Here is a 13,775-nt window from a genome sequence, read left to right on the forward strand (position 1 = left end):
AAGCTCTCAGTGTGTCACTGCCCCACGTGGACAGGAGGCCAGTGAAGCCCTGGCCGGCCCTTGGCGTGTCACTGCCCCACGTGGACAGGAGGCCAATGAAGCCCTGGCCTGCCCTTGGCGTGTCACTGCCCACGGGAAGGTTGGCGCTGGACAGGAGAGGAGTCAGGTCTGCAGGATTACTCAGTGTGATTAGAGGTTGGGTATTAAATGGCCCGTTGGCATGTACACAAGTAAGGCAAAGTCATTACTACGGTTTCTTTCCTAGTCTGTAACTTGAGTACGTTAACACAGAGAAGGCAACTCACACGTCCATCCTGGTCAGAGAGGAATGCATGGATACACAGACACACTAAAACAGGGCGACAGAATGAATGAGAGCGACGTCGCGTGAAATGTATTAACTGTGGACAATGGAGCCGTGATGTGGTCCCCTGATGACCTGATGTCACAGAGGAAACCAGAGGGCTTCACAGACTCAGGCCGTCAAGGAGGTGTGAGTAAACAGCTACCCGTAAGGTCACGGAGGGGCACACTCTTCAACAGGCCTGTAACTAATCGAAGACGTCCCCACTGGAGCCTGTGCCCCTGGTTGGTGAGTCCCCGTCAATGCCACGGGAGCTGAAGGATCCCAGGAAGGGGCTGTGGGGGTCTGAGGAAGTCCGTGGAGTGACCATGTGCTCTGCAGGACGGTGGCTCTGCGTTGGTCTCTCCTAGAGGACGGGGGCACAGGGCCACCCCTGGGTCAGCCACTGGCTCCCTGAGCGGGTGCAAGGCCAGACCTTGAACATCAGTTGTGGGACAGTGGACATCCTGGATGTGAGCAGGTCCCCAGTGGGCTCCTGTGTGGCTTTGATGCTGGGCTTCCATGACCTTCCCCTCCAGGTGAAGATGGGGGTCAGCAGGTGCTGGCCAGCTCTGGGGCCCTTTCATCCTGAAGGCAGGAGGGACAGGGGACTGACGACATGCTTCCTTCACAAGTCCTCCATGATGGCCAGCAGTGGCCACTTCTCAGACAGGGCTCTGGGACTGAGGATGCCGTCTGGGTACACAGGGTGAGCAGCCATCTGGGACCTGGCCCCACTGAGGTGATGACACCATGCAAGGGCTCGCCTGTGACCTGTGACCATGGATCTTGTCCCCGTGACCGAGGCAGCGCCAGCTCCCTGCTGGGGCTCTGAGGACCCTGTGGACATCAGAAGCCTCTGCAGATGAAGGCTTTACCCCTCGTTCTCCACGCAGCAGGTGTGTCCACGGGCAGGGCCTGTGAGTGCAGGTGGTCCTGGGGGGCTTATTCTGCTACACCAAGTTTCTAACCTGTGACTGTAAAGGGGTCCTCTGTGAGGTCCAGGGGCATCCCCACCAAGGCGGTCCTTCCCCATGGCGTGCTGTGTGTGAGGGCAGCGTCCACGCCTTCCTGCTGGATTCCCTGCTCAGGAGAGGGGCACGTGACACCTTGGCTTCTCAGCAGCTCAAAGATGACAAAGAGGCTCGGCTCCAACCTGTCTCCCCCCTGGTTGCCCCCCGCCCCCAGCATGGGAGCCCTACTTCCCAAATCAGCTCGGGGTCCGATTCCCTGTGGTCAGTCCCCCTCTCTGCTCTTAGTCCTTTCTAGTGACGCAAGGCTCCTGTCTGGCCCGCAGGAATTTGGAATCCAGGTCCAATGAGTTGGTTTTCACTCCTCAGAAGGTGGGCGCAGCCCTGAGACAGGAGAACTTCATTGGAAAGGGGCGTCGGAAGTGCACCGCCCGCGGTCAGGCACACCTTTCCAGGGGAAGGAGGGGCGATGTTCTAGAAACTTCAGACTCCAGTGCAGGTTGGCTTAGAGGAGACCTGCTTCTGTCTGAGCAGGGCTTGCACGGTAAATGCAGTGGTTGAAGGAGGGGCAGCGACGGTCTACAGCTTGAAATGTGTTCTTCAGTAAAGAAACCCCCAGCACAGCCTCACTCCTAACGTGATTCCTAAGCTCAGACCCTGTTTCGTAAGATCATCCAATCATGAGGTGAGTCAGTTAACAGCATTTTCCAGCCCAGGGTCCACTCACCCCTTTGCATCTGGCCTGGCGGTTGCCCAGTGCCAGAGATGGAGACTGAGGTGTGGACCCCTGAGGACAATGACCCTGGCCCGTGCTCTGAGAGCAGAGATGGGCAGAGCCTTCCTCCCCATCTACAGAACCGAGGGCTTGGCCAGCTTGGAAGAGGACGGGGAAGGGACTTGAACCGTGGTGCTCTGCTCTGTCTCAGAGCTGGGTGGCTGGCTGACAATTGGTGGACAAGTCTGTGGACATGTTGGCCTCCGTGGCATTTCTCTGGGTTCCAGGTCTATGTGGACAGAGCTGTCCTGTGGCATTTCTCTGGGTTCTGTATCCACATGGACACAGCTGCCCCTTGGCATCTCTCAGGGTCCGATGGGCTGTGCTAAGGCTGATGTATGCTGGAAAGAAAGCGCTGGGTCCCACGGATCCCGTGGGGCCTTGCCGGCCACAGCGGCCACGGGCAGGGCCAGCGCAGGGGCCCGCAGTCAGACGTCCAGGGGGCTGACGATGGTGAAGCCTGAGTCCTTACTGGGGCTGCTGCTGCTGTCATCGGGGCTGGAGCTGGGGTTGCTGGATGAGGCCGAGGCTGGGCCTGTCAGCGGGTCAGAGAAGGTGAGCGGGCAGCGGGCCGAGGTCTGAGCTTTGCGGGACGTGCGGCTGACGGTGCGGAGAGGCTGCGCCTGGCCCGGGATGGGTCCCCTGGCACTGTCCCTGTCGTCCTCTCTGGAGACGAGGATGAAGTCCTCTGAGCTCCCTGTATCAGTGGGCTCTGAGGATGCCTGTGGAGTGAGGGGGACAGTGGGTGAGAGATCAGCTTGTAAGGAGGCCCAGAGCGGGGGTGTCCAGGGAGAGTGGGGCTGAGGATGCCTGTGGAGTTGGGGGGACAGTGGGTGAGAGGGGACAGCGAGCCTGTGAGGAGGACCTAGAGTGGGGGCGTCCAGGGAGAGAGGCCACTTGGCCCTGCACTGTCCCAGCTGGCCTGCTGCCCGACACCTGTGGGCTGGAACATGGTGCTTCTCCAACGTCACTGCTGTGTGATAACCTGGGCAGCTGAGCTCAGGGGGGCAACGCCACCAGCCTGGCAGGGATCCCATCACGCAAACCACCCCCCACCTTGAGTGCACTTCGCTGCCTGTTGATGGGGTCTCACAAGAGTCTGTCTGTCCCTCTGTGTGTGGACCAGAGGGCAGAGGGACCCGCACACTGAAGCCCAGGGGCCCCGGGTCCAGAACCATCTACAGTTCTGCTCGCCACAAGGGCATTTTTGGGAGGGTCCAGCACCAGCATGATGCCAGGCCTGGGGGCTACTTGACAGAGCCCACCTGGGGTGGGTAATAAGGTGCCCATGCGCACAGGGCTCTGTCCTGGGCAGGGGCCCCACTATAGGAGTAAGCAGGCCCTCAGTCCTCCAGTTTACAGCGGTGACACACGTCAGCAGATGGCAAAGGAGTCCTGGAGGGCCAGGGCACAGGCAGGGGAACCCGTGAGGAGAAGGCCACCATAATCCGCTCCTATGTTAGGAATGAACTGTGATGTGGAGGGGACTCAGACAGACCCCTGGGCCCCCGAAGATCCCAGTACTGCAGACTTCAGAACCACCCTGAAAGAAGGAGTGACGAGGCCTTCCCTCCTCCCATGCGGTCCCTGCTCTGGTGTGCCCGCAGACCCTGAGGGCCTGTCCCCTGTGAGCAGTGACAGAGCTCAGAGAGCCCCAAGCCTGGGGCCACAGACCCCGCAGGGACAACAGGACAATGTGGCTTGCCTGGGAGCCCCCTGCCCCTTATCAGACTTGTCCAGACCACTGGCCTCTACAGCAGAAGGCCACAGAGCCTGGGCTTATCTGTGGACTTGCTGGCTGGCACCGTGATGGCTCCTGTCTGTCCTCTCCTGAAGGACAGAGCGTGCTGCATGCACGTTTCTCCTCTCCCCAGATAAATGCATCTTCTTTAGCTTTGTTTTATAGACGGTTAAGGACCCCGTGGAGGAGGGCCAGTGTGAGGTGGGCACAAGAGGAAGCAATTCCACTGCCCCTTGACCCCAGAGCTGACAGGCAGGGGTGAGGGGTAGGGAGTCCCCTCAGAGGCACGGGTCCCTGAGGTTCTGACAGGAGGCAGCTTTGCTGGCAAGAGGCCTGAGGTGACCACAGCTGGCTCATCTGAGGGTACGTGTGGCTCTGGGGACACAGCTGGCTCCTTTGGGCATGGGGGGCCCTGGAGCATAGCTGGTTCACTCAAGTCTGTAGAGGCCCTGGGGTACAGCTGGCTTACTCAAGCATGTGGGGGCCCCTAGGAGCATAGGTTGTACACTCAGGTATGTGTGGGGAGCCTGGGGGCACATCTGGCCCACTGGAGTGTGTGTGGGGGGCCCTGGCGCAGTGGTGGTAACCAGAAGCCTCTACAAACTGAGAAGAAGGATTATAAAGTGCCACCAGGAAGTCTTCAACTTAGCAAACGAGTTAGTATTTTAGAAGGTGCTTTGGGCAGCACTTGTCCACAGTTAGCCCCTGGTGGCACAGTGCATTGAGAGCTGGGCTGCTAATCACAGCGGTTGGCGGTTCAAGTTCACAGCAGGGGAAGCGTGCAGCTGTCTGCATCCGGGATGAAGTTTCATCTTAGAAACCCGAAAAGCCACTGTGGCTGGACCGAGGTGGGCATTTAATGAAGACCCCGCTCCAATAGCTTAAATCAAAGTGGACACACAGCGGTGGCTGGGCCTGCGCTCTGACATGCTTGCAAACAGAAACTAGTATTGTAAAATAAAACCTCTGTGAAGGGACAGGGACTGGGGAGGAACCAGTCACATCAAAGGTGCAATTCACGGTTTCTGGAAGCTTCCTTTTAAAGCTGTATGGGATGAAGGGTTCTCGCTTTGAAAGGCTGCTGTTGTCCGTGTATCAGTGAATCGGGACCGACCCACAGTTGACCCTCCAATGGGTTCTCATGGTAAATCACAGGGGAGGAGACTGCCCGTCCTTCTCCCGCGGAGCGGCTAGTGGACTCACACCGCACACCTTTGGGCTGGCCACACAGCTCTGCGCCACGAAACTACCAGAGCTGTGGAAAAATGAGGTACCAACAACAGAACCACACTCTCAAATTTGCTGCGTTGAGCTTTTAAAACACTAAGAAATTTAGCAGCATCTGGAGAGTATTTTTCAAGAAAGTGACAGAGGTAAGATTTTGCTCAAGTTCACTTTTCAAGGTGAAACTTTGTAAGTGGATTTTTTAGTATTATTAGGAATTAACAGCAGTCTCACCAGATGAAAGAGAGAAGCAGCAAGGTGGACGGAGACATGCTGATTCTGGAGACCACAAGGCCGCAAGGCGCCCTCAGCCCAGGGAGACTGGATTAACCCAAGGACTTGCTTAGAGCACGTCGAGTGAGGCCACTCTGACTCCACAGTGGAGTAACTCCCAGTGTTAACACTCGGGGCCTGAGGCGCCAAGCCACAGCAGACAGCCACCCCCAAGCCGGGAAGTTTTTATGTTTATTAAAGAATAGGAGGGAGCTCTGAGGGCCTAGAGGTAAGAAGCTGAGCTGCAATACCAAAGGCATGCAGTTCGAATCCACCAGCTGCTGGGAGAAGGATGGGCAGCCTCCTCCTGTGGGATTTTCTGCCTCCAAAAACCTGCTGGAGGGCCAGGTACGGGTCAGTTCCAACTCAATGTCACACAACAGCAAACAAGAATAGGTGACAGAGACTGTACGTGGCCCACAGGATGGGAAGTACTTCCTACTTGGCCTTCACAGAAAGGTCTGCCCATCTCTGCCTTGGAGGATGGACCTTAATAGGCGATCTTTCCCATGAATATTGAGATGTGGACTTCTAGCCACATAACGCACAACAGGCCGGCATGAGCAGGGCTCTGGTTGTCCATCCGGTGATGTAGGGCACTGCCATCGGCTGGGAGTCCTGACCAACCGTGAAGGCAGGGCCCCGAGGTCCCAGCTTGCAGACTGGGAGTGGCTGCTGGAGGCCCCTGGAGCTGCTGGGCGCAGATGTGTGGTAGTGACCGCACGATTCTCATCACCACCCTCCCCGCAAGGTGTGCCCCAGGGCACGGGGTGGGCAGTCCACACGGGGACACGGGGTAGCCTGCCCTTCTGGCCCCAGAAGGCGCTCACGGCTGGACTTCACACAGGAAGGACCTCAGGCGGCGTGGCTGTCCCTAACCGAGGGCGTGATGTGATGCCCGGCTCCATACCTGCGTGGTGGCCGCGGGCGCCCGGCCGCTTGAGCAGTAGTGGTCATCGGCGATGGTGAGCTGCTCATTCTCCTCCGACTCCAGCTGGCTCTGGTTGAAACGCAGGGAGCCTTTGAGGATGTCTTTGATCTATTTTCAGAGGAGGAAAGGAATTGAGGAGATAGGAGTTTACTTTTAAAAGGGCACCAATCTCTAACCCATTAAACTAGGGTTGGCACGGACTGGTCTTCCAGTGGTCTGACTATTTATTCCCTCATTACCATAAAAAAGATGTAACAGAAAGAACGCCCACTCTTATCAAAGCCACTCAGTGATCAACGACCAAGGACCACTTCAGAGTGCCAATGGCTGAGCCCTCACAAGGTCAGACCCCAGAGCTACGTCCTTGGCCGTGACTCCAGGCCTGAGAGACACGGAGACAGGACACCGTGTGCTGAGCCAGCTCCAGGCACAGGCTGACTTGAGCTCTGAACTTCCTGCATTTATGGATGGCTGGCTGCATGACCCCAGGCCGGGCCGGGCCGGGCATCCACGGCTGAGGAACACGGAGACCGAGTCTGGGGAGAGGGAGAGGGCAAGGGTCAGAGGGAAGCCAGTCTGGGCTGCGAACACGCTTCTCTCTGGTCAGAATGGACCCCCGACCGACCTTCTGAGGGTTTCCAGAGGCTGTAAATTGCACGGGAGGAGACTGCCCGGCTCCCTCCCTCCAGCTAGTTAGAGACAACTGCTAGAAGCCTCGGGGGAGGCGGCAGAGAGCTAGGAGGAGCCGTGTCCAGCAGCGAGGGACTGAGGGGCAGGGGACCACGGCTCCAGCACTGAGTGTCCCAGGCCTGGGTGGCCTGACCCAGCGGGCTCTGGACGAGTGGCTGAGGGACACGATGGGAGAGTCCAGGACTGTACCTGTTTTAATCCTGCTAGGGAAACCAGAATTTGGTCTTCTTTTTCCAAATTCTCCTGTAGAATCACATCTTGAATATTGACTGAAAAGAGAAGAATAACAGGGGGTAACCTCCTGCTGCTTCACCGAAGCTTCAGACAAGACGCTCTGCGGGGCTCACAGCCGGGATGTGCACAGAGGCCAGTGCTGGGCCTGGGACACACAGCACCTGCACACCCTACTGCTCAGCTGTGTTCTCTTGATAGAGAGGCCAGCGTCTTCCTGCCGACGCAGGACACGGAGCCACCGGCCTCCACAGCCGGCCTGCAGCTGGCCTTCCCACATTCCCCGCAATCCAGTGACGCTACCTCAAGTGCAATTCCTCCCGGGGATTCGACTTAGTGTCTTCAGAGAATTAAAGCGGTAGACTATGTTGGAATCTTCTTGTTGTGTGCCGTCAAGTCACCTGTGACTCACAGCAACCCTATGGACAACAGCCCTAAACTCTGCTCTGTCCTGTGCCAATCGCACCATCTCCAACACTCCCATCCCGAATACCCCAGTCACTGAATCGATCCACCTCACACAGGGTCTTCCTCTCCTGCCCTGACCCTCCATCCTCCCAAGCATGATGTCCCTCTCCAAGGACCGGTCCCTCCTTGCAACATGTCCAAACTATGTCAGACAAAGCTTCACAATCCTTGCCTCCAAGGAGCAGTCTAGTTTAACCCTCTCCAGGATAAACCTGTTCATTTCCTTAGCAGTCCATAGTACATTCAATACTCTTCTCCAACATTACAAAAAATTTGTTGGAATCTTAGCATAAAAAATAAATACATTAATATAAGAGGACAAGCCCACAACACTGCACACGGTCATGAGATTACAATGCCTGTCACCCAGGGTCGTCACAGGAGCCCCCCACCTGACAAGCCCTCCCTCCAGCCCTGGCCTGAGGGCCATGCTCAGCCAGCTGTGGACCCCCAGGCCCAGCATCACATCAGGTGACTCACCAGCGTCTCTCACACACAGTGGTCCTCTGCCTCCGCACACACTGAGGGGAAACATGGGCCTACCCTGACCGGGCCTTGGGTGGGGGCTATCAGGCAGCTTGGGGAAGTGGCAGAGGGCCAGAGGTGCACCAGATAATGTGCTGGGCGATTAAAAGACGTTAAAACCAGAGAGCTCCGCCCCTAATTTGAAACTCAAAACAAACAAGTTCACCCCCAGTCACATCTTCTGATTTCTGATTCTTTGCAGCTCCATTTACAATACCTGACACAACATATTCCTAGTCAGACCTTGTTCCTTTCATGCCTCCTGCAGCTGTCCACTCTGCCTAGCTGTGAACAGGGAACAGTGCAGACCTCCACTCCCCGCCCCATCACCACTCTTCCTGATGGCAGGGGGAGATGAGGCAGGAAGTGAGCACCTGTCGGGGGGCGGGAGGGGGGTAAGAGAGAACCGAGGCTGAGCAGGGGGTCTGTCTCCTGAGGAAGCCCATCCTGCGTCCACCTTGAAAAGGGGACTCTGTGCTTCCTGCTTCTGACATTATCCTAATGGGACTGTGGACTCATCCCTAGACTCTATCTTCTTGCTACAAAGAAGGGGTGATCTATGGAGAAAGGCAATTTTACATCAGGAAGCATGTGTGGGGTACTGGGCGGGACCCCCAGAAGACACACACAGGGTGCCAGGTGGGACCCCTGGAGGCACGTGTGGAGTCTTGGAGATCATGAAGACGGCATACAACAAGCTAAGGTTCAGATATGTTGTTCACAGGCTCACTCAACCTCTTGACACCACTGAACAACAACAACAACAACAACAACAACAATAACATTTGCTGCTGCCATTAAAAATGTGATTCACTATTGTATAGTGTTGTACTTAATGAGAATTGGAGTTGTCAACTTGGCACAAAAAATATAAAACATCACATATGAGATAAGTAAAAAAATATAAAATGTATACAAAATTCTAAATTTTCTTTCCCTCTTCTGTGCATGAAACAAGTACTTTGTGGCTTCTGTGAGAAAACTGCATTTAAATTTGCCTTCTTCATGCCCACAGCCCTAGGGTGTCGGGTGATGTTTCTGACGAGCTCACAGGTTATTGTAGATTGTAAAGAAACATCTCCTCTTCAGCGGAGCTTAGTCAGTGAGGTGTCCACTCTTCCGTGAGCGGGCCACCCGCATCACTGCTCCATTGCAAGATCAGGTGTGCATCCTTTACCCCAGGGTCTAACAGGGTCATTTCAAATGACTCATTCCTCTTTGCCGTCCTTCTCCACATCCAGTTCACTAGTAAGTGCTGTCGACTCTGTCAACAAAACACACTTGAACTGTCCGAGATGTCTTCGCAGCTCATCTGCCCTGCCACCCGAGTGGACATCTGGATGCGTCTCCTTTCAGCCGTCCCTGTCTCTACACAGGACACACAGGTTCCACGTGCTGCTGCCCACAGAGCCCATGACATGCCAGACAGCCTGCTGGTGGAGGCAGTGCACCTGCTGTTCCCCTTTCCAGGGTGCAGGAGCCGCTGTCCCCACACAGGCCCGCAAGGCCCCCTCACAGCAGCCGTCCTGCCGTCTACGTGAAGGAAGCCCCAGTCCCTCTCTTGTGTGTCCTACACCATCCACACCACAGTGTTCAGGATCATGAGGCCTTGTCTTTGACGCCCTTGAACTGCGGTGCTGGAGAGGAGTACTGAATATATCCCATGACCATCCCCGATTCCAATGCAGCCTCAGGAGGACAGGCAGAGAGAGAGCAATGCAAAAGTAGACACACAGGGGAAAGGGCTTGTCAAGTTTACAGACAAGCCCCTATTTCATAAGATGTGCATTTTTAATCCCTGCCTCCAAAACTCTGAATTCAAAGACTTTAATTACGTGATGGGAAGAAGGCAGAATTTTGGTAGAGCTGTGGCAAAACGTCACCTCCTTTCAGGCCGTGGGTGTTAAAACCACGAGGGGATTTTATTCATTGCCTTTCCAACGAAAGGGCCAGCTGCACAGACGTCTTATGTAATTGTTCACTGAGCGGCTTTTTTCCACATTGGTTCTGCTGTCATTTACCAAACAGCCTTCATGTTTTAAAATCTGGATGAAGTAAATGCAAAGTGATCGGGAATTTGCCTGAATGAACAGGACCTAGTGGAGGTGACGGCCATTCATGATGGGCGGTGAGCGGCTTCCTGGATGGACCGCCAGCCCCTGACAGCTGCCTCCACAGCCCGTGACCCCAGAGCGCATCTGCTCAGTTCTGACAGAACGACTTTGCTTATCAGAAAAGCTCTCCCACAGTCTAGCTTTAGGACCTAAAACTCTCCGACATTCCAAACCCGTTTTACATCATTTGACAAGGACATTCTTGTGGGTGCTGGCAGGGGTGGGCTCACTCTTCAGGAAACTGCACTCATCTCTTCTGCCTACGGTTGCAGGAGACCCGGGACCTGCCTGAGAGGATGGGGGTCCAGGGAGACCCCAGCTCTGCCTGGGAGGGTGGAGGTCCAAGGAGAGGCTGCCGAGCTCAGAGGGCAGGGAGTGTTAAAGGGGAAAGAGATGGTGTCTCCTGAATGCCCACTGTGATCCAGACCCTGTGTGACGCTTTTGAAATACATTATCTGAGGGAGCTCTGGTGGCCTAGTGGCAAGAAGCTGCACTGCAATCCCAGAGCACGTGGTTCAAATCCACCAGATGCTCTACTGGAGAAGGAGGGACAATCGCCTCCTGTAACAGTCAGATCCATTTTGATGGTACACACACATAATAATAATAATAATAATAATAATAATAATAATAATAAATGTTAAAAAATAATAAAAAAGAAATACTAGGTGATAAATTGGCAAGATGGGCAATTGTCTCCTTATTTTACACAGGAGAGCACATACATAAGCAAGATGGGCCAGAGTGGCAGGGTCAGGGCTCTGCCCCAGCCCACTGCCCCCTCAACTGCCTTTCTTTCTCTGACATCAAACAGCCCCCTCATGGCTGCGGGCCCCTGCCTGGGGCGCCTGGCGGCCCACAGCCCTCGCTCAGCGCGGTACGCAGTCACAGATCTCCAATTAATATGGTGGATCTTCCAAGTGCAGACGCTTGGGGTCCGTTACCCCGTCCCTGGAGGGGCTTCCCGTCATCTGACCACCACTACCGTTTATTTACACATCAAGTATATCTCGTTCTGCCAATGCTGCTTCTGCTTAGTAAAACTTGATGGGAATGTCTCCCCTTGTGAGTAAAGTGGAAAAGTATTTTATCTTTATAGAGATTGCCCTAATTTATTGTCATCGATCCCACGCGTATGGATATTTTCACCTGCTCTGATTTTTTACGACTCTAAATGTTTAGGGGCCGGGGAGATCCGTTTGGAGGAAAACTGCTAGAATATTAAAACCATCTCTTAAGGAAGTCTAAGTCAGGAAGTCTGTCAGGAGCCCTGGCTTCCTGCACGTCTGTGTTTTCTCCGAATCTCCACTTAGAGCAAAGGGGCGACCTGGGCGGGCAGCACCCTAAACTCATCAAAGGCTGTGGTCACCCTGCAGTCAGTAAAGGCAGTTTACAAAGTACACAGCCCACAGCTACATGAAGGGACGCTGACGGAGAGGAGTCAGCACACACAAACACACCTCGTTTTGCAGTTAGCTGAAAACTCCGGGGGGAGGGGCATTTCCTTCCATTTTAATTAAAGTGTTTCTCCTTCCTACGAAAGGAGACATGCTCTCAGTGCTGACCGCAGGGCCTAAACTGGAGTCAGAGCTGTCGGGAAATTCAGAAGCTCAAGTAAAGCTGTTTCAAAAGCCGCCCTGTGTACTAAACAACTCGGCAATTTCCTAACAGGATTTCCTACTTGAAGCCCCAGTAAATCCCCCCTCAGTTGCTCCTTTGCTCTCTTATTTTGGACAACACTTATTTCAACTAATGCAAAGGTCATCAAGCAGTCAGAAAAGATATAGCTGCTGTTACGTGCCTTCGAGTCTTGCGCAACACATAGAGACACTATGGACAGCAGCTCTGGATAGTTCCCTGTCCCCTGTCCTGAGCCAATCTCAAGGACTCTGACACACTTACCCCACGACCCCAGTTACTGTATCAATCCATCTCATCTGGGGTCTTCCTCTCCTGTGCTGTCCCTCCACCCTTTCAAGAATGTTCTTCTCCAAGGACTGGTCCCCTCCTGGCCACAAGCCCAAAGTATTTGAGACGGAGCTTCAAAATCCTAGTCTTCAAGGAGAGACTTGGTTTCACACTCTCCAGGAAAGACCTGCTTGTTTTCTTGGCAATCCATAGTATATTCAAGACTCTTCTCCAGCACCATAACTCAAAGGCACAACTCAATTCTTCTTCTGCCATCCTTAGTCACTATGGGGTGGATAAGTGCACCTTAGTCTCTAGACTAATATCACTGCCCTTTACCATTCTAGAGAGGTCCCTAATGGCAGATTTTCCTAGGGCAATTTGTCTTTTGATTTCCTGAATGCTGGTGCCAAGAGTGTTGATTGTAGAACTGTTAACAACCTCAATCTCTTCTCCAGCTATCATTGCTGTCAACTGGCCCAGTGATGAGAATCTTTGTTTCCTTGATGTTGAGCTTCAATCCATAGTGAAGGTTCCAGTCCTTGACCTTCTGCAGCAAGCGCTTCAGATTCCCCTCAGTTTCAGCGAGCAAGGTTGTGTCATCTGTAGAATGAAGGCTGATGAGTCTTCCTTCAATCCTGATGACATGTTCTCCCTCACAGAGCCCAGCTTCCTGGATGATCTGTTCTGCTTATAGATTGAAAGTGGATGGAGACCCTGACGTATTCCTTTCCTGATTTTGAAACATTCCATGCAATGTTTCCTTGCTCTGTTCTGACCTCTGCTTCCTGGTTCAAGTATAGGTTTCACATGTTCATAATCGGGTGTTCTAGGATTCCCATTCCTCACACGTCTAGCCATGGCTTGTTGAGATCCACACAGTCAAATGCCTTTTCATCGTCAATGGAACACAGAGAGACATTCCTCTGGTGCTCTCTGCTTTGGGCCAAGATCCACGTGACAAAGGTTATAATGTTCCCAGTACCACAGCCTCTTCTAAACCCAGCCTGCACATATAGCAGTTCTCTGCTGTTGTACTGTTCCAGTCCTTTTTGGATAATCAACGGGAGGATTTTGCTTGCATGTGATAATTTCCACACTCTGCTGGGTCATCTTTTCTTTTTAATAAATGCCAGCCTCTTCCAGTCAGCTGGCCTGGTAGCTGCCCTCCAGGATTATTGGCTCAACCCCGTGAACACATCCAGGGCAGCATCTGCTTGTTGCACTATGTCACTTGGGACTCCCATCAATTCCTGAGGCCTTTTTTCTGGCCTTTTCTTACAGAGCAGCTTGAAGTTCCTCTTTTATCACCATTGCTCCTTGATCATATATTGTTTCATGGAATTCTTCTGTGTCAGCCAATTCTTTCTGGTACAATGAGTGTGTGTACTTCATTTTCTTTTGATGTTCTCTGGGTCATTCAATATTCTGTCCACAGCATCCTGAAGCATTGTAGCTTGAGGCTTGAATTTGTTCTTCGGTTCCTTCAGCTTAAGAAATGCCAAGTGAGTGCTTCCCTTTTGATTTTCTGAGTCCAGCTCTTGCCTTTGCAATATGTGTATGCTCTCCCCTCCCCTCCCC

General features: G+C 53.7%; 1 protein-coding gene across 1 annotated transcript in view; it reads right to left on the bottom strand.

Moving 5' to 3' along the window:
- Positions 1-2,517: 2,517 nt before the first annotated feature.
- TBC1D5 (TBC1 domain family, member 5) overlaps positions 2,518-13,775 on the bottom strand; it is a 303,171-nt gene continuing 291,913 nt past the window's right edge. The window contains exons 19-21 of the mRNA XM_006883338.1: positions 7,138-7,217; positions 6,238-6,366; positions 2,518-2,811 (exon numbers count right to left, since the gene is read on the bottom strand). Of these exons, the coding sequence (XP_006883400.1) occupies positions 2,518-2,811; positions 6,238-6,366; positions 7,138-7,217 (503 nt within the window). The remainder of the gene's footprint in view (positions 2,812-6,237; positions 6,367-7,137; positions 7,218-13,775) is intronic.

Source organism: Elephantulus edwardii, unplaced genomic scaffold, assembly GCF_000299155.1.
Source record: "Elephantulus edwardii isolate Elephantulus edwardi_28Jun2011 unplaced genomic scaffold, EleEdw1.0 scaffold00027, whole genome shotgun sequence".
Classification (NCBI taxonomy): Eukaryota; Metazoa; Chordata; class Mammalia; order Macroscelidea; family Macroscelididae; genus Elephantulus; species Elephantulus edwardii.